Source organism: Pseudophryne corroboree, chromosome 11 (assembly GCF_028390025.1).
Source record: "Pseudophryne corroboree isolate aPseCor3 chromosome 11, aPseCor3.hap2, whole genome shotgun sequence".
NCBI classification, from domain to species: domain Eukaryota; kingdom Metazoa; phylum Chordata; class Amphibia; order Anura; family Myobatrachidae; genus Pseudophryne; species Pseudophryne corroboree.
Window position 1 is genome coordinate 148350705 of NC_086454.1, and position 24979 is coordinate 148375683.

The 24979-nt window shown below is 47.7% G+C and overlaps 1 protein-coding gene across 1 annotated transcript in view; it reads left to right on the top strand.

Moving 5' to 3' along the window:
* STIP1 (stress induced phosphoprotein 1) overlaps positions 1-24979 on the top strand; it is a 189031-nt gene that overhangs the window by 123549 nt on the left and 40503 nt on the right. The window contains exon 9 of the mRNA XM_063944941.1: positions 11823-11919. Coding sequence (XP_063801011.1) covers positions 11823-11919 — 97 coding nt within the window. The remainder of the gene's footprint in view (positions 1-11822; positions 11920-24979) is intronic.

The following is a 24979-nucleotide window of genomic DNA, read 5'->3' on the forward strand; positions in this document are numbered from 1 at the left end:
AATAAATTATTGGCACTATACCCTTTCCCGCCAGAGGTTAGGGCACGTTGGGAAACACCTCCTAGGGTAGATAAGGCGCTCACACGCTTATCAAAACAAGTGGCGTTACCGTCTCCCGATACGGCCGCCCTCAAGGAACCAGCTGATAGGAGGCTGGAAAATATCCTAAAAGGTATATACACACATACTGGTGTTATACTGCGACCAGCAATCGCCTCAGCCTGGATGTGCAGCGCTGGAGTGGCTTGGTCGGATTCCCTGACTGAAAATATTGATACCCTGGATAGGGACAGTATATTATAAACTATAGAGCATTTAAAGGATGCATTACTATATATGCGAGATGCACAGAGGGATATTTGCACCCTGGCATCTAGAGTGAGTGCGATGTCCATTTCTGCCAGAAGAGCGTTATGGACGCGACAGTGGTCAGGTGATGCGGATTCCAAACGACATATGGAAGTATTGCCGTATAAAGGGGAGGAGTTATTTGGGGTCGGTCTATCGGACCTGGTGGCCACGGCAACGGCTGGAAAATCCACCTTTTTACCCCAGGTCACCTCTCAGCAGAAAAAGACAGTCTTTTCAAACTCAGTCCTTTCGTCCCCATAAGGGCAAGCGGGCAAAAGGCCACTCATTTCTGCCCCGGGGCAGAGGAAGGGGAAAAAGACTGCACCAGGCAGCCTCTTCCCAGGAACAGAAGCCCTCCCCCGCTTCTGCCAAGTCTTCAGCATGACGCTGGGGCTCTACAAGCGGACTCAGGCACGGTGGGGGGCCGTCTCAAGAATTTCAGCGCGCAGTGGGCTCACTCGCAAGTGGACCCCTGGATCCTGCAGGTAGTATCACAGGGGTACAAATTGGAATTCGAGACGTCTCCCCCTCGCCGGTTCCTGAAGTCTGCTCTACCAACGTCTCCCTCCGACAGGGAGGCGGTAGTGGACGCTATTCACAAGCTGTATTCCCAGCAGGTGATAATCAAGGTACCCCTCCTACAACAGGGAAAGGGGTATTATTCCACGCTGTTTGTGGTACCGAAGCCGGACGGCTCGGTGAGACCAATTTTAAATCTAAAATCCTTGAACACTTACATAAAAAGGTTCAAATTCAAGATGGAGTCACTCAGAGCAGTGATAGCGAACCTGGAAGAAGGGGACTATATGGTATCTCTAGACATCAAAGATGCTTATCTCCATGTCCCAATCTACCCTTCTCACCAAGGGTACCTCAGGTTTGTGGTACAAAACTGTCATTATCAGTTTCAGACGCTGCCGTTTGGATTGTCCACGGCACCACGGGTCTTTACCAAGGTAATGGCCGAAATGATGATGATTCTTCGAAGAAAAGGCGTCTTAATTATCCCTTACTTGGACGATCTCCTGATAAGGGCAAGGTCCAGGGAACAGTTAGAGGTCGGAGTAGCACTATCTCAGGTAGTGCTACGTCAGCACGGGTGGATCCTAAATATCCCAAAATCACAGCTGATTCCAACAACACGTCTACTGTTCCTGGGGATGATTCTGGACACAGTCCAGAAAAAGGTGTTTCTCCCGGAGGAGAAGGCCAGGGAGTTATCCGAGCTAGTCAGGAAACTCCTAAAACCAGGCCAAGTGTCTGTGCATCAATGCACGAGAGTCCTGGGAAAAATAGTGGCTTCTTACGAAGCGATTCCATTCGGAAGATTCCATGCAAGAACTTTTCAGTGGGATCTGCTGGACAAATGGTCCGGATCGCATCTTCAGATGCATCAGCGGATAACCCTATCTCCAAGGACAAGGGTGTCTCTCCTGTGGTGGTTACAGAGTGCTCATCTTCTAGAGGGCCGCAGATTCGGCATTCAGGATTGGATGCTGGTAACCACCGATGCCAGCCTGAGAGGCTGGGGAGCAGTCACACAGGGAAGAAATTTCCAGGGCTTGTGGTCAAGCATGGAAACGTCTCTTCACATAAATATCCTGGAACTAAGGGCCATTTACAATGCCCTAAGTCAAGCAAGGCCTCTGCTTCAGGGTCAGTCGGTATTGATCCAATCGGACAACATCACGGCAGTCGCCCACGTCAACAGACAGGGCGGCACAAGAAGCAGGAGGGCAATGGCAGAAGCTGCAAGGATTCTTCGCTGGGCGGAAAATCATGTGGTGGCACTGTCAGTAGTGTTCATTCCGGGAGTGGACAACTGGGAAGCAGACTTCCTCAGCAGACACGACCTCCACCCGGGGGAGTGGGGACTTCATCGGGAAGTCTTTCAAGTGATTGTAAACCGTTGGGAAAAACCAAAGGTGGACATGATGGCGTCCCGTCTCAACAAAAAACTGGACAGATATTGCGCCAGGTCAAGGGACCCTCAGGCAATAGCGGTGGACGCTCTGGTAACACCGTGGGTGTACCAGTCGGTGTATCTGTTCCCTCCTCTGCCTCTCATACCCAAAGTACTGAGAATCATAAGAAGGAGAGGAGTAAGAACTATACTCGTGGCTCCGGATTGGCCAAGAAGAACTTGGTACCCGGAACTGCAAGAGATGCTCACGGAGGACCCGTGGCCTCTACCTCTAAGAAAGGACCTGCTCCAGCAGGGACCTTGTCTGTTCCAAGTCTTACCGCGGCTGAGTTTGACGGCATGGCGGTTGAACGCCGGATCCTGATGGAAAAAGGCATTCCAGATGAAGTCATCCCTACCCTGATCAAGGCCAGGAAGGATGTAACCGCGAAACATTATCACCGCATTTGGCGAAAATATGTTGCGTGGTGTGAGGCCAAGAAGGCCCCCACAGAGGAATTTCAACTGGGTCATTTCCTGCAAGCAGGACTGTCTATGGGCCTAAAATTAGGATCCATTAAGGTTCAAATTTCGGCCCTGTCGATCTTCTTCCAGAAAGAACTGGCTTCAGTGCCTGAAGTTCAGACGTTTGTCAAGGGGGTACTGCATATACAGCCTCCTTTTGTGCCACCAGTGGCACCTTGGGATCTCAATGTAGTTTTAGGGTTCCTAAAATCACATTGGTTTGAACCACTCACCAGTGTGGAATTAAAATCTCACATGGAAGGTGGTCATGCTGTTAGCTCTGGCGTCAGCCAGGCGTGTCTCAGAATTGGCGGCTTTGTCATATAAAAGCCCTTACCTAATTTTTCATTCAGACAGGGCAGAATTGAGGACTCGTCCTCCATTTCTCCCTAAGGTGGTTTCAGCGTTTCACATGAACCAACCTATTGTGGTGCCTGCGGCTACTAGGGACTTGGAGGACTCCAAGTTGTTGGACGTAGTCAGGGCCCTGAAAATATAGGTTTCCAGGACGGCTGGAGTCAGAAAATCTGACTCGCTGTTTATTCTGTATGCACCCAACAAGCTGGGTGCTCCTGCTTCTAAGCAGACGATTGCTCGTTGGATTTGTAGTACAATTCAGCTTGCACATTCTGTGGCAGGACTGCCACAGCCAAAATCTGTTAAAGCCCATTCCACAAGGAAAGTGGGCTCATCTTGGGCGGCTGCCCGAGGGGTCTCGGTTTTACAACTTTGCCGAGCAGCTACTTGGTCAGGGGCAAACACGTTTTGCAAAATTTTACAAATTCGATACCCTGGCTGAGGAGGACCTGGAGTTCTCTCATTCGGTGCTGCAGAGTCATCCGCACTCTCCCGCCCGTTTGGGAGCTTTGGTATAATCCCCATGGTCCTTACGGAGTTCCCCAGCATCCACTAGGACGTCAGAGAAAATAAGAATTTACTTACCGATAATTCTATTTCTCGTAGTCCGTAGTGGATGCTGGGCGCCCATCCCAAGTGCGGATTGTCTGCAATACTTGTATATAGTTACAAAAAAATCGGGTTGTTTATTGTTGTGAGCCATCTTTTCAGAGGCTCCTACGTTTATCATACTGTTAACTGAGTTCAGATCACAGGTTGTACAGTGTGATTGGTGTGGCTGGTATGAGTCTTACCCGGGATTCAAAATCCTTCCTTATTATGTACGCTCGCCCGGGCACAGTATCCTAACTGAGGCTTAGAGGAGGGTCATAGGGGGAGGAGCCAGTGCACACCAGCTAGTCTAAAGCTTTTACTTTTGTGCCCAGTCTCCTGCGGAGCCGCTATTCCCCATGGTCCTTACGGAAGTCCCAGCATCTACTACGGACTACGAGAAATAGAATTATCGGTAAGTAAATTCTTATTTTTTCTTTCGGCTTCTATTCTCTTGTACCTGTTCTTGAGGCTTGGTAGGTTGAGAACTGGCTGCCCATGAGCAGGTGGCGTATAGGGGAGGTGGAGCCTCTGCCGCACTGTGCAAGAGGTCCTTGGTGCCTGAAGTGCTCCTGATCACCATACCCCACAGTCCCAGTGTCCACCACAACTTCAGAAAAAAGGATTTCTCTAGCATCCATTAGGGATATTGGGGGAAGCTAGTACAATAGAGTATAGACGGGGACCAAAGCCAGTGCACTTTAAATTTCTTCAACTGGGTGTGTTGGCTCCTCCCCTCTATGCCCCCTCACACAGGCAGTTTAGAAAAAAAAAGTGCCCTCAGGAAAGGATGCGCATCTCTGCAGCTACAGAATTTTCATCAATTTTTCTTTTTTCTTTTTAAACTTTATTTTCGGTATGCTGTCTGGGCAATAGCATACCTGCGCAGTGGGAGTTAGGGAAGGGTGTGGGGGGGGGGGGCATGATCACCGGCCTTTCGAGGTACAGAGCCGCTTCCCCCGCTGCAGGACCACCGTCCTGAGGGGCTGTTCAGCGGGGCACTGCGCCTTGGCTGTCACAGCCGCAGCACACCGCACACCCCTAGCGCTGCCTGAAGGTGACATCTGTGGTGAATACAAACCAGGGGCCCTTCTAAAGGGAGTCCCCCGATTCAAAGTGCGGCTGGGCACGGCATAAGGAACCCTCCTGGAGGGGTCCCGTTAAGATTCCCGTGTAGAACTGGTACAAAAGGGCTTGACTAGCACTGGTGTGATGTGTTAAGCTATATAGGAGACTTTGCCAGTATAAATATTCATTATAGCTCTGGTGCCATTAGAGGGGGCGGAGTTAACTCAGAGCGGGCCCTGAGGCGTTTTGGTGCCTTTCTCTGCTTACTGCAGTTATCTACAGCGCTTCCTGCCTCACAAGACAAGCTGGAAATCTGGTACAGTGTGTAGCAAAGGGGGAGAGCCGTTTGTGCACACTATCCTGATCCTCTGTAGGACAAAAATTGTTAGCTTTCTGAAACACAGTAAACAAACACTGACGGCCTCACTAGGGCTGTGCAGCTCAGGGTGTGCTGGTGTCCTCTCTTCTGTTTCTTCTCACATACAGTAGCTCAGGCTTGCATTATAACTGTGTATGTTATGGTGCTTACTGTGAAATATGGGTAAACACAAGCTATGCAGTGAATGTCACATCCGATTCTCTCCATTATCTAATTATTCTGTTCTGTTATTGGGAACAATGCAGTCAATCTTCACAAATCAGTGAAGGGGCTGGTGGAGAGGGTCCAGAGCCCCACTGGTTATGGTCTCTTAAGACTATAATGTCGGATATGTCTTTCCAGCTCACTGCTGATATGCAGAAGACTCTACAGCAAGCTGTTGCTGATTTAGCTGCTAGAGCAGATGTACAGCCCCCCTCTCATATGCAGGTCCACAGAAGCGTGGTTTAAGTGCTTTGCTGTTTGATACTGATGATATACAAGATGATGGGGATGACCTGGATCCCGTTAGTGGGGATCCCGATGCTGCTCAGGGTTTTGAACCCCTCATTTTGGCTATAAGGGATGTGTTAAAGCTCCCTCTAGAGAACGCTGATTCACAGCAGTCGTTTTTCTTTGTCCAAAACAAGCCCAATATCACTTTTACCTGATTCTCCAGAGTTAGATAACTTATTCAAACAGGCCTGGAAAAATCCTGACAAAAAATTTCAAGTGTCCAAAAAGTTTTTGTGCACTTTCCCATTTGCTCCTGAAGGTAGAAAACTTCGGGAGGAGCCCCCTGGGGTGGATGTCTCAGTCTTTCGCCTGTCTAAGAAGTCTGTGCTGCCTGCCCCGCGTTCCTTTTACCATGAAGGATCCAGGGGATCGGAAGATAGACTACCCTAAAATCTATATATGCTGCAGCCGGCCTCACAAAGACCGGTCATTGCTGGATGACCCATGCTATTCATTCTTGAGCCACGCAACTTCAGGGGGGCTTCTCGGGGGGGGGGGATGCTCTTAGTTACTATGGTAACCCTCCTGAAGCACATTCAGGACACTACCTCTGTCCTCTGTGATTCCCTTAAGGAGATGGGAAACGTTAATGCTCGGACACCTACCATGGCAGTGTCTGTGCGCAGGGCCTTGTGGTTGCATCAGAGGATTGCGGACGCAGAATACAAATGTAATGTGGAATCCCTCCCCTTTTCTGGGGAATGGCTTTTTGGGGTTGCACTGGATACCTGGATTTCTAAAGTTACAGCAGGGAAATCCACGTTTCTCCCCGCCGGCGAGACGCTCCTATCCGGGGCCGTCTGTCCAGTCCTTTCGGTCTCGCACATTTCAATCAAAGGCCCAGAGGTGCCTCCAATGCGGCTAGAGGTACCTGATGTAAGTCCAGAAAACCTGCCAGTACCAGTTCTCAGGAACAGTCCACAGTTCTGCTTCCACTAAGGTCTCAGCTGGACTGTGCCCACCCACCCCGAGGGGACCTCTAGGTGGGAGCCCGACTACGTCACTTCAGCCGCGTCTGGGAGACCACCTGCCATGATGTCTGGGTCAGAGCGCTTGTTTCTCAGGGCTACAAGCTGGAGTTCTACATGATTTTTCAAATCAAGCTTACCAGCTTTGTAGGATTTGCAAGTTACGTTGCAACTGGCTATCCGAAAGTTGGTCTAGTCAGACCCATTTTCCTGTTCCAGGCTCTACCCTCTGGACCGGTCTACGGCCCAAGGGTATTCACAAAGGTGATGGCAGAGATTTTTTAACTCTGGGTCCAGGGGGTCAATGTGGTCCCTTTTTTGGACTATCTTCTGGTAAAGGCAAGATCCATGGAGCTTCTGTTGCTCCATATCGACCGCACTATCCATCTTCTTTCAGACCATGGGTGGATCCTCAACTTGCAGAAGTCCCATCTGGAGCTGACTCAGAGGCTCCTGTTCCTTGGGATGTTGCTGGATACTGTGGCCCAGAAGGTGTTTCTTCCAGAGGACAAGGCAAAAACTCTTCAGGAAATGGTCCGCATGGTGTTCCGACTTACTCGAGAGTCAGTACATCTTTGCCTTAAGATTGTTAGGAAAGATGGTTGCCTCATACGAGGCAATCCAGTATGGGAGGTTCCATGCCAGAACGTTTTCAGTTGGATCTCCTGAGCAAGTGGTCCAGATCACATCTACAGATGCACTGGATGATTCGGCTGTCACCTCGGGCCAGGATTTCCCTCCTGTGGTGGCTACAGTCCTCCAATCTCTTCGAAGGTCGGAATTTCGGGATTCAGGAGTTTGGACCCTCCTCACGACGGATGCCAGTCTATGGGGATGGGGAGCTGTCACCCAGGGGGTGCAGTTACAGGGCCGGTGGTCGGCTCACGAGGCCCTCCTTCCGATCAACATTCTGGAACTTCGGGCGATGTACAATGCTCTGCTTCAGGCCTCTCCTTTGCTCAAGGATCACGCGATCCAGGTACAGTCTGACAATGCCGTGGCATATATCAATCGACAAGCAGCAGAGCTTGCATGCGAGAGGTGTCAAGGATACTCCTCTGGGCGGAAAGAAATGCAAGAGCACTGTCTGCAATCTTTATTCCGGGTGTGGACAACTGGGAGGCGGACTTCTTGAGTCGTTACGGTCTCCACCCTGGGGAGTGGGTGCTCCACCATCTGGTGTTCCAGCAGATCATCGACCTGTGGGGCTGCCCACAAATGGACATGATGGCTGCTTGTCTCAAGTAGAAACTTCCCTGGTATTGCTCACGCAACAGGGACCCTCAGGCGAGGGCAGTGGACGCACTGGCGTCGCCTTGGCCATACTGGCTGGTCTGCCTGTTTCCTCCTATTCCATTGCTTGCAAGGGTGCTAAAGCGAGTCAGAAATCGGGTATTCAAGCCCCGGTTAGGCCTCGGAGGGCGTGGTACGCAGATCTTCTGGTTATGTCCGTCAAAGTCCCTTGGCCTCTACCACTCAAGAGATCTTCAGCAAGGACCGTTCGTCTATCAGGACTTACGGCGACTTTGTTTGATGGCATGGAGGTTGAGCGGAACATCCTAGCTCACAAGGTCCTTTCCATGAAGGTTATTGCTGCCATGGTTCAGGCCAGGAAACCTGTGACGTCAAAACACTATCATATCTGGAGTAGATCTGTATCTTGGTGCGAGGAACGCAAGTATCCGCCTGCAGAGTTTCACTTGGGACGTTTCCTGCAGGCTGGTGTGGATAAGGGCTTTCGTCTGGGTTCAATTAGGGTCCAGATTTCGTCCCTCTATTTTCTTCCAGAAGAAATTGGCAGTGCTGCCGGAAGTTCAGACCTTCATGCAAGGAGTACTCCACTCCTTTAGTGCCGCCTACGGCACCCTGGGATTTGGTTGTAGTGTTGGTATTTCTACAGTCCTCCTTCTGGTTTGAATCTCTGACAGTGGAAGACAGTGATGTTACTGGCCCTAGCTTCTGCTCGACGTGTCTCAGAATTGGGGGCCTTATTGTGTAAAAGTCCGTACTTGGTCGTTTACGAGGACAGAGCGGAGCTCCGGACTTGACGGCAGTTCCTGCCGAAGGTTGTCTCCGCTGAATCAACCTATTGTGGTTCTGTTCACTTCTGACGCTTCTGCTCCTCCGGAGGCTTTGGATGCTGTGTGTGCTTTAAAGATCTATGTCAAGCGCACAGCTCGGGTCAGGTAAATGGATCCCTTGTTCGTGCTCTATGATGCGCAGAAGTAGGGTTGCCCTGCTTCAAAGCAGTCCATTGCTCGTTGGCTTAGGCTTAATATCCAACAGGCCTATGTGTCGGCAGCCTTACCTGTTCCTAGGTCTCTGAAGGCCCACTCTACAAGATCAGTGGGCTCTTCCTAGGCGGCTGCCCGTGGAGTCTCTGCCTTACAATTATGCCGAGATGCTACCTGGTCGGGGAAGTACACCTTTGAAGTTCTACAAGCTTGATACCCTGACCAAAGAGGATACCCAGTTTGGGCAGGTGGTGCTGCGGCAGTCTCCGCCTGTTCCCGCCTGTTCTGGAATCTTTAGGACGTCCCCGTCGTACTAGTTTCACCAAATATCCCTTATGGATGCTAGAGAAAATAGGATTTTAATACCTACCGGTAAATACTTTTCTCGTAGTCCATAAGGGATATTGGACGCCTGCCTCAGTGCGTTGACTTTTCTGCAGGTTCTTGTTCTATAGTCGCCTGTTCAGCTGCTGTTTTTACCAGCCGTTGCTGGTTGTTTATGTTTGTGGTGTGCTGGTGTGTAAATTTCACCACTCTTTTTTTATTTTGTTCCTTCGCTCATATATGTCCTTTCTCCTTCGGACACATTTTTACCTATATCTGCCTGTGGGAGGGGGCATAGAGGGGAGGAGCCAGCACACAGTTGAAGAAATTTGGAGTTCACTGGCTCCTTTGGACCCCGTCTATACCCCATCGTACTAGTTTCCCCCAATATCCCTTATGGACTACGAAAAGGATTTACTGGTAGGTATTAAATCCTATTTTTACAGGTAAGACAAAAATCCCCTTTTAGCCATATCTCCCTTGGGAGATGTTAAAGGGTCTCTGTGGTACCAGAAAATAAATGGTAATACACACAAGCCGAATCGGTGTCTTCAAAAATCAGCTTTTAGTAAATCTATCCCTTAGCATCCGATTTGATGAGACCCTGAGACTGAACTTTCCAGGCTTAGTGCCCAAATTAGCAACTTTTAGAAGAGTCCTTTCCCCTGCCCCAGCACCACCCAAGGTAACTGTTTTGCAGGGGCATATTAACACCTGAGCTGACCTGTGTGCAGAAGGCCTTCCTTCTCTGAACAGTGGCCCTGCCCCTCCACATCCTACCTCTCTGACAAAGGTGTGCCAGTTTCCCATTGATATTCAGTTGGATGTCACTGGGAAGGTTGTGACCCTTTGGTGAGGGAACCCACTTACTGGCACCAGGTAGGTATGCTCTGGCTGCAGGATGTGCATTGCGGGGCCACGCACACTATGCATCCATTCTAAATACGCATATACTGCCTCATTACCTGCGGTTTTACCACAGGGGGTGTTGAGCCTATCATTACATTTTACGCCAGGCTTGTTCTACCACATCTGTGGCACACTTGCTGATATGACAGACTAAGGGGACAATTAATTTTGTTCCGACAGTGTGACTGACACCTTGCTGCAGTCAGCACTTTTTTGTTTTTCCTTGCATCCTGTAGAAGTGCACAGGAAATGCTGAGATGTTGGGAACAGCATAGGGTTCCATAGCAGGTGCTACAGAACAAGGAACAGCATTGCATGTACAGTGGATATTAAAAATAGATTTATGTGAGGCTTGAGCGTAAAAGTAATAAACATGTTAACACAAGTAATTACCCTTTTTGGATGTGGCGCAAATAGCAATCAACATATTCATAATATGTATTCATGAAATGAGAATAGCCATTCTGACAACAACCGGACTGGTCAATAACTGGTTTATTTAAGTGTAACTAGGTGACCTAATCTTTTTAAATAAAGTGGTGGGGGTTTTTTTTGTATTTTTTTATTGAATGTAAAATATGAAGTAGTACAGAATAGTGAAGAATAAATAATGTTACTTGTCAAAGAACCATAAACAATAACCTCAGATATCACCATTGTCATACATGAATCATGAAGGAATATATCATTTATGTGACCTAATCTCACAGATCTGCCATGGAGAAATTGATCTAGAGCAGCAATAGGTGTATGGATATTGGATGCGATTTTTATATACCTAGTATTGCAGTGAATTGACCTATTACCAGTAGGTAGAGATGGAAGTATAGTAAGTTGTTGGTGGCTGTTGGCAATCCTATACTGGAGCAAGGTAGCAGACCTCCATTGGTCTGAATTAGTAGAATGTGGTATGTGATCCAATTTAGTCAGTCTGCTTCCTCAAGTCTGTCTGCAGCAGCTGTGACCGTAACAGTCAGAAGTCAGTGTCTTGTTAAGGGCAGCAGGAGACTGCACCAATGGGAAGGGCAAATTGAAAATTAATTGGTAGAAGTGTGGGCTATAAATGAGGTGGGAGGAAATCAATCGACTCAGTTGGGTGCTTAGAAATGGAGCTGATTGTGTCAACTCTGTGTGGGGATTTTATTTCACATTTTGTGTTCCCTTAGATACTATTGGGAAACACCCATGTTCCAGCAGACCCTACCTGCCAATGTTGGTGGCTGCATTGTGTTGGATTTTGATTTCATAATTTATTTTTTATTTTTAAACTAAGTTTTGTCTTGCTTGTACATAACACCCCAGAGATACCAGGACAAGATCATATATATTCTGCACAGTGTTACTTGCCCTTGGTAAGGGATAAGCTGTGCAGGCCTTACTAACCTATGGATTTCGGCTCCATGCTCAATGGACTGTTTTGTATTATTACAGAAGAACCCCATGCTGTGCCAGATAGAGCTGGTGCTACTAGTGGCTTTTGTTGTGAGATTGCATGTTGATTGTTACCCCTTGCATAGCAGTTAGCAGCCTAAGCTATAGTAGAGGTGATGGCTATTCGGATGCTCCTACTGCTGAACTTTCATGTGCATGTACCCAATGAGTCTCGAGGTAGAACTACTTTTAAAATCGGACATTGTTTCATCTGTTTAATTTAACTTGTGACATTAGTGGTACATTATACTACATGTAATATTGAACTCTAAAATTTCTGTCTTTAGGCAGAGAAAATTCTAAAAGAACAAGAGCGTCTTGCATACATCAATCCTGAGCTTGCTGTGGAGGCAAAGAATCTGGGCAATGAAGCCTTTCAAAAAGGTAAGCACTCTAACCTAGTATAATGCGTAAATAGGAACTTTTATATCTTTACAAAGATGCCCAATTCCGAACTACATGGATAAATGTGTGAGGTTTTGTTGTTGCATCAAAGCAAATAGAAGACTGGCTAACCTTCCTGGTACCATTACACATCTTGAAAAGGGACTCTGTTGACCAGCACTGAATCTGAGAGTGAATTGGAAGGCCAGGACAGGTGTGGTATGTTCGATAGAATAGACTTAGGTCGACAGGTACTCTAGGTCGACATGAGTTTAAAAAATAAAAATATATATATTATATTATATTATATTATATTTATATATATATATATATATATATATATATGTATATATATATGTATATATATGTATATATGTGTGTATATATATATATATATATATATATATGTATATGTGTATATATATATATGTGTATATATATGTGTATATATATATATGTATATATATATATGTATATATAATATATATGTATATATATATATATGTATATATATATATATATATATATATATATATATATATATATATATATATATATATATATATATATATATATATATATATATATATATATATATAATATATATAATTTTTCATCCGCTAGGGGTCACTGGAGTACTCTTGGGATATGGACGGCTTCCGCAGGAACAGGGCACTGAATATTTAAATTTAGAACTCTCCACCCCTCTATATCCCAGAGTACCTCAGTGTTTTTTCTGTGCTCGAAGTAGCAACAAGGCTTGTGTGGACCTTCCACACTTATTTTGAATATATTTTTATTTTATTTTTGATTTTTTTTCTCTTTCACTTTCTCCACATCCCCCCCCCCCCCTCCAAAAGGCGAGGGTCCGGGATAGTGGAAGCTGCTACAAGCAGCTGTGGCGTGTCGGTCCTCACTACAGAGCACCCTCACAGCCAAGTGCAGACTACCTGCAGAAAAGGCTGGACGGAGCTTGCAGAGAAGCCCCGTCATAGCCCTCACCACAGGCGTCCAGGTATGTTGGGGGACGGGGCGGTCAGCTCACGCTGCCGCCCCGCTGTGTGGGGACACTGTTTTGTGAAGCGCCTGGGGGACGGGGCGGTCAGCTCACGCTGCCGCCCCGCTGTGTGGGGACACTGTTTTGTGAAGCGCCGCCCGCCGCCGCTGATTGATGTCCTGCCGCTCAGAGCCGCGCCGGCAGCCTGTTCTTTCATTCATAGAAGCCGCTTCACGGCTCTATGCAGCGCGCTTCCCGGCTCCCGCTGCCCGTTCCCCGGTACCTGCTCCCCAGCTCTCTCTAGACGCGATCCGGTGTTCTAGTACATGGAGCACAGAGGGGGTGGGGGGAGGGAAATTTCACAGCACACGCAGCTGCACGGAGGGGGGAGAAAGCAGCAGCAGCAGTATATAGGCTGCATAGATTATACAAAAGCATAGGCTGTTAAGCCTTTATTAACACTATCCCAGGTTATATATGTGTTTCACAAGATTATAACCTGTACTGTGATTTTAAGGGTAAGCATGGCATGGGGGCCATTTTAACGATGCTTCCTGTTCTTCCTGTTGTGATTCCAGAACGTTCCTGTCCTACATCTCTACTCCACCGACGGCGCAGGGGTGTTAGTGGGAATTTGGGTTCACATTTCATATAGGACTGACACTTGGCCAGATATATATATATATATATCACACACACCTTAGTACTATTTTACTGAGTCGTGCACGTTGTCTGTCTTTGTATATTGTATTGTCTGTCTGCATAATGAGTAAGGCACCAGCAAAAGCAAAAAAGCAGTTTCACTGCAAAGTCTGTAACAGTGTGTTACCGGACGGATCTACCACCTGTACCGTATGTTTTGTGAATTCAGCTACGAATACAATTTCTGCTCCGGTTTTAAAGCCGGTTTCCTCCCCAGACCCTCCATGGAAAATGCTAGCCAATGTAATGGCTGGGTTGCAATCAGAATTGGCCGCAGCTCGACAAGAGCGGGAAGCGGCAAGATCTGAGTCTAGGGTGAGACCGCCAGAACTACCGGAGGTGTCTCAGCCTTGCCAAAAGTCCAAATCCATTTTGGGTAGACTGGATAAATTTCATGTGTCTTATGATTTACCAGTTTCTGCTATGTTGCAGTCTGCGATTCCATGCCAGACCTCACTGCGCAAGATGAGGGTGAGGAGGGCGAAGTGGACCAGCAGTCAGATAGTGATGATTTTAACAGCCCAGGTATTGATAATCTCATCAGAGCGGTGCGTCAGTCTCTGAAGTTTACAGAGACTGAGGAGCCTCTGACAAATGATGAAGTCGTCTTTACTAAACGAAAGATCTCCAATGCGTTTTCCTGTTTCGAAATCTCTTAAGATGTTAGTAGAAACACGAAAGAATCCAGATAAACGGTTTTCTATACCTCGCAGATTTAAGTGTAGTTACCCGTTTCCAGAGTCTGTGACATGTACATGGGAAAATCCGCCAATGGTGGATTCGTCTATGTCAAAACTTACAAAGAAATTAACCATACCAGTACCAACTGCTACTACGCTTAAAGACCCTTCAGACCGTAAAATAGAAACTATGCTAAAGTCCATGTATATAGCAGCAGGAGTGCTGCTTAGACCTTGGTTGGTTGGCATTTGGGTCACTAAGGCGCTAATAGTATGGATAACAGAACTTGTCTGCCCTACATGACGATCACCTTATACTTCTCGCTGATCAAATCTGTGAAGCTGCTGAGTATCTTTGTACAGCTTCTACTGACATCTGTCAGCTCACTTCTCGTATTTCTTCGTCGCTAGTTACAGTACGACGAGCACTCTGTCTGCGTTCTTGGCAAGCGGAGGCAGAGGTCAAAAGAGGTATAGAGGCGTTGCCTTACGGTGGCGAGAAGTTGTTTGGTCCTGAATTGGGCAAATGGATTTCTGAGGCCACGGGAGGAAAATCTGTTTTCCTACCATCGCCTCCAACGGTACCTAGACGGAAATACTCTGGCCCGGCGTTCAAATCCTTTAGACCTCAGCCCTTTCGAGGCCGTGGTAGAGGAACAGCCACGCCTGGTAGACGAGGTCGAGGACGTGGTTTCCAACAAACCAACACCAGTCGTCAGGACGCTAAGGTCACCGACAAGCCAGTGGCATGACTGTCTCCCAGCCCATCTCGGATCTCCAGTTGTGGGAGCACGCCTTCAGACGTTCCATTTGGCATGGTTCCAGACATCCACAGATGGGTGGATCCGCAATTTAGTGTTAAAAGGTTACAAAATAGAGTTCGACTGTTTCCCGCCACTGCGGTTTTTCAAGACAGGACTGCCTCTGTCGGACTACAAGAGGGTGGTTCTACAAATTGCCATTCAGTCCCTGCTGGATTCAGCAGTTTTGATTCCGGTCCCTGTACAACAAAGTCAGGGTTATTATTCCAGTCTGTTTGTGGTACCAAAGCCGGATGGCTCCGTCAGGCCAATATTGAACTTAAAGGGTCTCAATCAGTACGTCACTTACTACAGATTCAAAATGGAATCTCTGCGGTCAGTAATTGCAGGTTTAGAGCCACAGGAATTCATGATTGCGCTAGATCTCAAGGATGCGTACTTACACATTCCGATTTGGCCACCTCATCAGAGGTTCTTGCGTTTTGCGATACGGCAGAACCATTACCAGTTTCAGGCTCTACCGTTTGGCCTCTCTTCAGCGCCTCGGGTATTCAACAAAGTGATGTATGTGATGATAGCTCATCTCAGATCCCTGGGAGTGATAATAGTTCTGTACTTGGACGATCTACTCATCAAAGCTCCGTCTCAACAGATGCTCCTCCAATATGCGTTGCTAACGTACAATGTACTAGTTCAGCACGGTTGGATTGTCAATTTCAAGAAATCGCATCTAATTCCGTCTCAACGACTTCAATTCCTAGGTATGATTTTCGATACGGTAAATCAAAGAATTTACCTACCACAACAGAAAGTACAGATTATTCGTCATCTGGTACAATTAGTACTCTAACCATGCACAGTCTCTGTACATTTGTGCATTCGCCTCTTAGGCACAATGGTGGCGGCTTTCGAAGCGCTTCAGTTCGGAAGATTTCACTCAAGTCCTTTTCAACTGGATGTGCTCGCACAGTGGTCGGGCTCGCATCTGCAGATTCACCACAGGGTGAGGTTGTCGCCACGGGCCAGGGTATCTCTACTCTGGTGGCTCAAAGTACACAATCTAACCGCAGGGAAACGGTTCAGCGCCTGGAATTGGATAATTCTAACGACGGACGCGAGTCTCAGAGGTTGGGGAGCTGTAGTTCAAAATTGTCAGCTCCAGGGTCTCTGGGCGGATCACGAAAGATTGCTGTCTATAAATGTCCTGAAACTCCGGGCAATTTACAATGCGCTACGACAAGCAGTGCACATGCTTCGGTCTCAGACTGTCCAGGTGCAGTCGGACCACGCAACGGCGGTCGCGTACATCAACAAACAAGGAGGAACGAGAAGCTGCATGGCAATGCGGGAAGTAGCTCGAATCCTCAGTTGGGCCGAGCATCACCAAGTGATATTGTCGGCAGTGTTCATTCCGGGAGTAGACAACTGGGAGGCGGATTATCTCAGACGTCGGGATTTTCATCCAGGAGAAGGGGCATTAAATCCCGAAGTGTTTCACATGTTGGTCCAGAGGTGGGGTTACCCTCAAGTGGACCTGATGGCATCTCTCCACAATCACCAAACGCCCCAGTATGTGTCCAGAACGCGAGATCCAAAGGCAGTGGCGGTGGATGCTCTCACAATCGCGTGGCCGTACAGCCTCGTATATCGGTTTCCACCGTTTCCGCTGCTCCCTCTGTTGCTAAAACGGATCAAGAGAGAGTCCGTCACAGTCATACTAGTGGCGCCTCATTGGCCTCGGAGAGCTTGGTTCTCGGATCTCCCCGGACTACTCGCAGACAATCCTTGGCCGCTCCCACTTCGTCCGGACCTGTTACAACAGGGTCCGTTCCTTTACCCCGATTTACCGCAGCTGCGTTTGACGGGGTGGCTGTTACCGCCCTCTCAAGAAGAGAGGGCATTCCAGACTCGGTTATACCAACCATGTTACGAGCTAGGAAGCCAGTTACGGCAGCTCATTATTATAGATTTTGGCGTGCCTATATAGGTTGGTGTGAAGCTCTGAAGTTTCTGACATCTTTAAAGTTATTCCGTCTTTTGTTATTTCTACAGATGGGGTTAGATGGAGGACTGCGTTTATCTACACTAAAGGTGCAGGTATCTGCTTTGTCCGTTTACTTTCAAAGACGATTGGCTCTATTGCCGTCTGTACACACCTTTCTGCAAGGTGTCCTCAGAGTACAGCCTCCATTCATTCCACCTATAGCGCCATGGGACTTGAATCTGGTTTTAGATTTCTTAGTCTTCAGATTTTGAACCCTTACAACAAGTGGATATTAAGTTTCTCACTTGGAAAACAATTTTTCTCCTAGCCTTAGCTTCACCAAGGCGTGTTTCAGATTTGGGTGCCTTGTCATGCAAGCCACCGTATTTGGTGTTTCATGATGACAGAGCGGAACTTCAGACGAATCCCGCTTTCTTACCAAAGGTAGAGTCATCTTTTCACATCAATCAACCAATAGTAGTTCCTGTGTTAACAGAAGATTCTGGAACTTTGGATGTGGTACGCGCATTACGCGTTTATGTATCCCGAACGTCTACAGTTCGTAAGACGGATACGTTGTTTGTTCTCTATGATGCTGCCAAGATGGGTTGGCCAGCTTCTAAGCAGACCTTATCCAGATGGATATAACTGACCATACGTCAGGCTTACCTTCATGCTAGGTTACAGCCGCCTACATCAGTAACAGCTCATTCCACACGTTCTGTGGGAACTTCATGGGCAGCTGGTCGTGGGGCTTCTACGACGCAGCTTTGCCGTGCGGCTACATGGTCATCAGTGCACACGTTTGTGCGCTTTTACAAGTTTGATACGTTTGCGGCATCAGCATCTAGCTTTAGCCGCCTAGTGTTACAGGTGCCAAACAGCTCTCCCGTCCACGAGGGAAGCTTTGGTACGTCCCAAGAGTACTCCAGTGACCCCTAGTGGATGAAAAAGAAAATAGGATTTTGTACTTACCAGGTAAATCCTTTTCTTTGAATCCATAGGGGGCACTGGACGCCCACCCAGAGCAGTTTTACCTGGTTTGTGGTAAGTTCAGGGGATCTTATGGTAACACATTCTCACCGACTGGTTCAAATTTTCAAGTTCTATCGGTTATGGTGTCAACTGTTTAGTTGTCAGTAACGTTATGGGTCAACTTTATTGTTGTCCGTTATGTTATATGTAATTCTCCATTGTCAACCTCTCTCTAGCTCCTGTTCGGCTCCGTAAAAAACACTGAGGTACTCTGGGATATGGAGGGGTGGAGAGTTCTAAATTTAAATATTCAGTGCCCTATTCCTGCGGAAGCCGTCCATATCCCAAGAGTACTCCAGTGCCCCCTATGGATTCAAAGAAAAGGATTTACCTGGTAAGTACCAAAATCCTATTTTATTTTTTTTGTCGTTTTCTTTGTAGAGTGACCGGGAACCCCAATTAGTGCACAGTGTCCCCTCGCATGGCTCACTTCGCTCGCCATGCTTCGGGCAAGGTGCCTTGCTGCGCTCAGCACAGGTTCACATTCCCAATTGTAGTTCACGTGGATCGTAAAGTATGGAAAGGTCAAAAAATTAAGAAAAAATAAATAAATTTGAAAAACATGTCGACCTTTTGTCATGTTGACTTAGGTCGACATGGTTTCTAGGTCAACAGGGACTCTAAGTCTTGTCGACTTAAAGACCGGATCCCGTCCAGGATACTTGCAGTTTCTATGAAGGTTAAGATCCATTGCATAAAGGGCAGGTCAATCAATAGAATGTTTTTTTTTCTTTATCTAATGTCATTACTAGGGCATATCGAGCTTCTATAGATGGGTTTATCTGTTCTCTTTATGTATCCAGGGCATGGCTTCTGACTTAATTGGGTTTCACTGGTGAAGAAATGGCAGAATTTAGTTTTATTTCTTTTTTTGGCTTATACACCAAACAATAAAACAATGGAAATGAGACAGACATGAGCAAATAAATGCTTAATACAATAAGCAATAACACGGGGCAATATATAAAAGTTAAGTGCACAATGCTGGCTATACATAGTATCCTATAAAAGTTAATGCAGCAAGAACCTGAAGGCACCATTCAGGCTCGCGGGACCTCAACCAAATTCCTAGGGCAATAAACAAATTACCATACATAAAACATGCCCAGCACCCCCCACACAAAAGAATGTGGAGTATCGCCCTCATTTACATGAATCGCAAGGATTAGACAGAACATAAAATAGAAAAACAAACATTGGGGTGAAAAAATGAGCTACAGAATATTAATCTGTCCAGGCCTCAGCCTCCTACAAGAATGTAGAAGCAGTCCTTTCCCGTCTGTCTGAAGACACCCAGAATAGTAAATTAAGTATTCAAAAGATAAAACCTGGAGCCTCAACCAATACAAAAAGGATGGCAGAACATATTTTTGGAGGAGCTATAACTGAATCGTGACACCCAAGAACATGGGGGTCATTCTGAGTTGATCGCTCGCTAGCATTTTTTTAGCAGCCGTGTAAACGCTATGCCCCCGCCCACTGGGAGTGTATTTTAGCTTAGCAGAAGTGCAAATGTTTATCGCAGAGCGCCTGCAAAAAAGTTGTGTGGTTTCAGAGTAGGTCAAAACCTACTCGGCGCTTGCGATCACTTCAGACTATACAGTTCCGGATTTGACGTCACACACCCGGCCAGCCACGCCTGCGATTTCCCTGGCACGTCTGCGTTTTTCCGAACACTCCCTGAAAACTGTCAGTTGCCACCCAGAAACGCCCACTTCATGTCAATCACTCTGCGGCCGCCAGTGCGACTGAAATGCATCGTTGGACCCTGTGCAAAACTGCATCGTTCCTTGTGCCCGTACGTTGTGCGTGTGCATTGCGCCGCAATGCCGTTTTTTAGCCTGATTGCTGCGCTGCGAACAAATGCAGCTAGCGTTCAACTCTGAATGACCACCATAGTCCTCAAGCTCTGGCGAATGCATAGTCATTGGACAGGAGAAATCAAAGTCACTCTTTCACAGAAAACATGAGGAGGAGCAGCTGCAGAACCCGGGGATACAGCTGTCCTATCCGGAGGAGAAGAATCCACCTGCAGGTCTTCCAACTTGGTAATAAGCCTCTGAGCAGAGGCATTAATGGCCTGAAGAAACTGTTGTAAGGGGCTAATTATATTGGAAATATTCAGCAGTGAAGCAGTGTTAGAGCATAAGGCGCAGGTATAATATAGAGAGCTTGCAAAAATAAATGTCAACAGATTAGGAGTTCCAGAGTAGCAGGATACAGAGTAACAGCCTTACAGGAGCCCAGTGACAAGATGGAGGGGACTAGCACCCTGTTATCAGCATATACCATACCAGATAGAAAATGTGCACCAGTACTTTAAACGACCCCCAAGACGGAAGCCAGGCGACTCTCTCACCAGGAGAGCAGGAATAGTAACACAGTTGTAAGCCCATAGGGAAGAAGATGGCAGTCCAAAGAACAGGGATCCTCCAGTGGTCACAGAGCCACAGCAGCAGTGAAAGAGAGAGACAAAATGGCAACTGACACCGCCAACAAGCTGGAGAAGAGCAACAGGAGATGAAGAACAGCTGGTAGCAGGTACACCGTATATTGCAACCAGAGAACAGGATGTGACCAGCAGGCAGACGTCGCTCTGACTGGCAGAGGCAGGAGCATCTGAGCACACGCAGGAGGGACCAGCTGACACAAACCTCTAGGGAGCAAACGACTATACGCAGCTGCAAGAGCCCATCACAATGCACTGGAGAAAGCAGGGGAGGTCACACCACAAAAATCAGCCACTGAAGTGCAGGAACGACCAGCTAAACTGGATGATAACCAGGATATATGTGGTAGAGCTAGCAGGGTGCTGCCTACGCCATGCTACTCTAGGCCATGCCCCTGTATGCCAGAATTTTAGAAATCAACCTTTTATATTAATATTAAGCAGAGACCGATGTTAACTACTATATGCAATGGGAGTTACTACGGTTTTAGAGTGGGATCTGCATTGTTTTGAAGCCTTGCAGGGTGCAGATGAACAAACTATCAGAATGTGGGAGGCGAGTTTATTCTTCCCAGATATGCGCAATTCCGTGCTAGGAGAGACTTGTGCATGAGGCCATTTTGTATTGTCAGTCTCCTATCTCTGCAGTAATGGTACTTATGCTTAGGGCATGTAAACCTGGTCTTAATGTAGGGGTGGGCAACATGCGGCCCGCGGGCCGGATGCGGCCCGCGGACCGATCCTGCCTGGCCCGCTGTGCCCCACCAGAGTGCAATGACCAGAGGCCCGACAGGCCGCTTGTCATTTCACTGCTCGCAGACGCGGCGCCGCTGAGGAAATCCCGATCACGTCACATGGTCAGCTGACCGGGATTTCCTCTATCTCATGCGCTGGGCGTCACGGGGGGGCGGCGCTGGGCGGGCACTGCAGAGTGGGACTCGGCGCAGAACGAAGCGGCCAGTGGGGAGCACAAGCGGAGGCCAGTAGGGAGCACAAGCGGAGGCCAGTGGGGAGAAGAAACGGCGGCCAGCGGGGAGAAGCAGCATCAGCAGCAGCGCGGATCATCACTGACAGTGGGGATCGTCACTGACAAATAGGTAAACCCCCTGGATAAAGCTAAAGCTGCCCTATAAGTTATGGGGAGGGGAGTTAAAAACGGTTGTATGGGTTTAGGGGAGTGTGTGTGTGGGGGGGGGGAGGGTAAGGACTGCTATATAGGTTTAGGGGAGGGTGGGGAAAGGGGGGTAGGGACTGTCTGCCGTAATGTGTAAAAACGGGGGCCCTGTCTGCCGTAATGTGTAAAAACGGGGGCCCTGTCTGCCGTAATGTGTAAAAACGGGGGCGCTGTCTGCCGTAATGTGTAAAAACGGGGGCGCTGTCTGCCGTAATGTATAAAAACGGGGGCGCTGTCTGCCGTAATTATAAAAACGGGGGTGCTGTCTGCCGTAATGTGTAATAACGGGGGCACTGTCTGCCGTAATGTATAAAAACGGGGGCGATGTCTGCCGTAATGTGTAAAAAGGGGATGCTGTCTGCCGTAATGTGTAAAAACGGGGGCGCTGTCTGCCGTAATGTGTAAAAACGGGGGTGCTGTCTGCCATAATGTGTAAAAACGGGGGCACGGTCTGCCGTAATGTATAAAAACGGGGACGCTGTCTGCCGTAATGTATAAAAGCGGGGGCGCTGTCTGCCGTAATGTATAAAAGCGGGGGCGCTGTCTGCCGTAATGTATAAAAGCGGGGGCGCTGTCTGCCGTAATGTATAAAAGCGGGGGCGCTGTCTGCCGTAATTATAAAAGCGGGGGTGCTGTCTGTCGTAATCTGTAAAAAGGGGACGCTGTCTGTCGTAATGTGTAAAAAGGGATCTCTTTTTGAGTATTTTGTGTGTGGCCCTCGAATATTCGCTGGAAGTGTTAAGCGGCCCCCCAGCTGAAATAATTGCCCACCCCTGTCTTAATGGATGGTTTGAGTCTTGCTGTCTGGCCTTGTATAACCAATTTTGTAGGCACTGGTTTACGTTTGCATTCAAAGTACTTGTTTATGGAGCACTGTGGATAGAGGAATAACTGGATAGGTCTCTATACCAAGATGTATGTTGGTCATTTTAGCAGTGGCGTAGGCACCTTTTGTGTAGGGCAGTAATGAAAAGCTGTAGTATTCAGGGTGCCACAAAGATCTTTTGTAGATGGCAATAGGATTTTATGTGAGGTGTGTTATTTAATACAGTTGAGAGACACTAATCTCTAACTTGCTGATAGGCAATGCTAATCATGGTGCAGGCAGACCTAGGGCTGATGCAGAGGATCTCTGTGCATGGGAGTAAACGGTCAGTCTTTGCTTACACTGCACTGCACATGCACTGATATGAATCTACACATTTTATGCCAATGTCTGGCCTATCCTGAACTTGGTTGAGTCTGTCTTACTGTGGAATTAAGTGGTTCAGGGCAGGAACTGAGTGGCCATAATACGATGGCACAAACGCCCTGCATGTATCCAAATCCTACAGGGAATTGAAGTGTGTTTCGTACGTATCTCTTGCACCTGGCGTGTGACTGGTGCAAGTGGCAATACTAATGATAGTTGCGGCGGCTGGTGTACACTCAGTGGACGGCACAGCTTTCTGCTCGCTGACGCAGGGTCCTCACGTTGGCAGAATTACATCTCTCATTAGTCTAAAGTAGTAATTTGGGCTTCTGCAACGGCCCGCAAATGTTGCCACTTTGCAAACAAATCATAGATGTATTACCTGCTGATACAAGGTATAACGTTATCTGCAGTTGTTGTGCTGCAGATGCTGCATTCCCTGATAGAAAAATCTCGCATTGTCTTTTCATTGTGTCCCCAGGCTTTGGGCAATGTGTGAATAGTCATTGGCACTGACCATTCTGACAGCTGTCATTGCCTGCCACAAAGTACTGTTCCTCACTGTTTGCTCTGACAGTCAGAGATTGTGCTTACAGAAACCATTTTATTTTTTATCTCAAATATGGAAGCGGCTGTTGCTGGCTGATTTTCTGATTGATTATTTCACACAATCCTATACAAGTGCTGGTCAGAGCAGCCAGGATGGAGAGCGCACTTTGGAAAAGAGGTCTGTTAGCACTCTCCCTCTTCGGCAAAGCTGCCAATAATACATGCCGATGTATGAACTTGCTTTGCCACGCTAAATCGGCAAAGAAGGTTGATACAAATACCATGAGAAGTGACACCATTAATATATCTCACCCCTCAGTCCTTTAGTGGTTGCCCAGATGGTTGTTGTCCATCATGAGCCACAAGGTCAGGTTACTGGAGCTATACGAATGTCATAAGGCCATTGTCACTTATTCGGTATCCATTGGTCTACTGCTACTAAACTGTGGTGTTAAGACACAGTTGGAATACTCAGACCCACTGTCGCCATGGGGGGGGAATGGGATATGCTGGGTTTTGGGACAACACTCCATGGCAGCGCATATCGAGAGCGCTGTGTGCGATATGCATACTGTGCAGTTACCTGGGGTAGTATGGTGCGATGTGTAAAGATTGCTACTGCAGATCAGATCAAAAGTGGCTGCCAGTGTAGGGTTAGGCTGCAAGAGACTGAGGCATTTTGAGACTGACCGGAGCTCCAAGACGGTGACTTGCGGTGAGGTCAGTGACTGGTGAGGCACTGGCTGATTGCTGTCCCCCCCCCCCCCAAATAAAATAAAATAAAATAACCAAAAATAAAATATATAATAATTGCAAAAAAAAAAAAAACAGCATAAGGTTCCCCCTTGTTTAAGCAAAACCGGCTTGAACCAGCCATGGGTGATAATGCCAAAACAGTGGAGACCCTCAGTATAGGGTCCCCCTACCATAATATTAAACACCCCGAAAACCAGTGGGGCTAGGTCTAGAATTCCTCAGAAAGCGGGGGCCCCACCCCGAGCAACAAGCAGCGCTGGGCTGAAAGCTATGCTCTGCACCCATGGTGGCGGTGGGTGCAGAGTTCATGACATAATATTATTCTTTACAGGTGGCCTGCAGGTCCCAGCAAGCCTGCCCCAGCATGCCTGGACATTAAGGGCACGCTGGCACCCGTAGCCCGCCTGTAAAGAAAAGAAAATAAAAACACAACACCTAATGATAAAATAGTTTTTCTTTTAGGCTGCATCGTCCCCAGGGTTTCCTGCTTCTATCTTCGGGAGCTCTTGCCTGCTCCCTCCCTGCTGCCGGCTTATATAAGCCGGTTGAGGGGGCAGGGCAATGACGCGGTGAGCCGTGATTGGCTCACGGCGGACATCTTGATTTTAAAAAATGATGCTGGGCCGCCATTTTTTAAATGGGTATCCGGCTATCCGCTGCCAAACTCTGCAAAATAGCTGGCAGGGACTGGATCATCTCTGATCCAGGTCTACCGCCAGCCACTGTTTCTCTGCCGGGTCCCGCTGCCACAACACCCGCTGTGTCACGCCACCGCATGTGC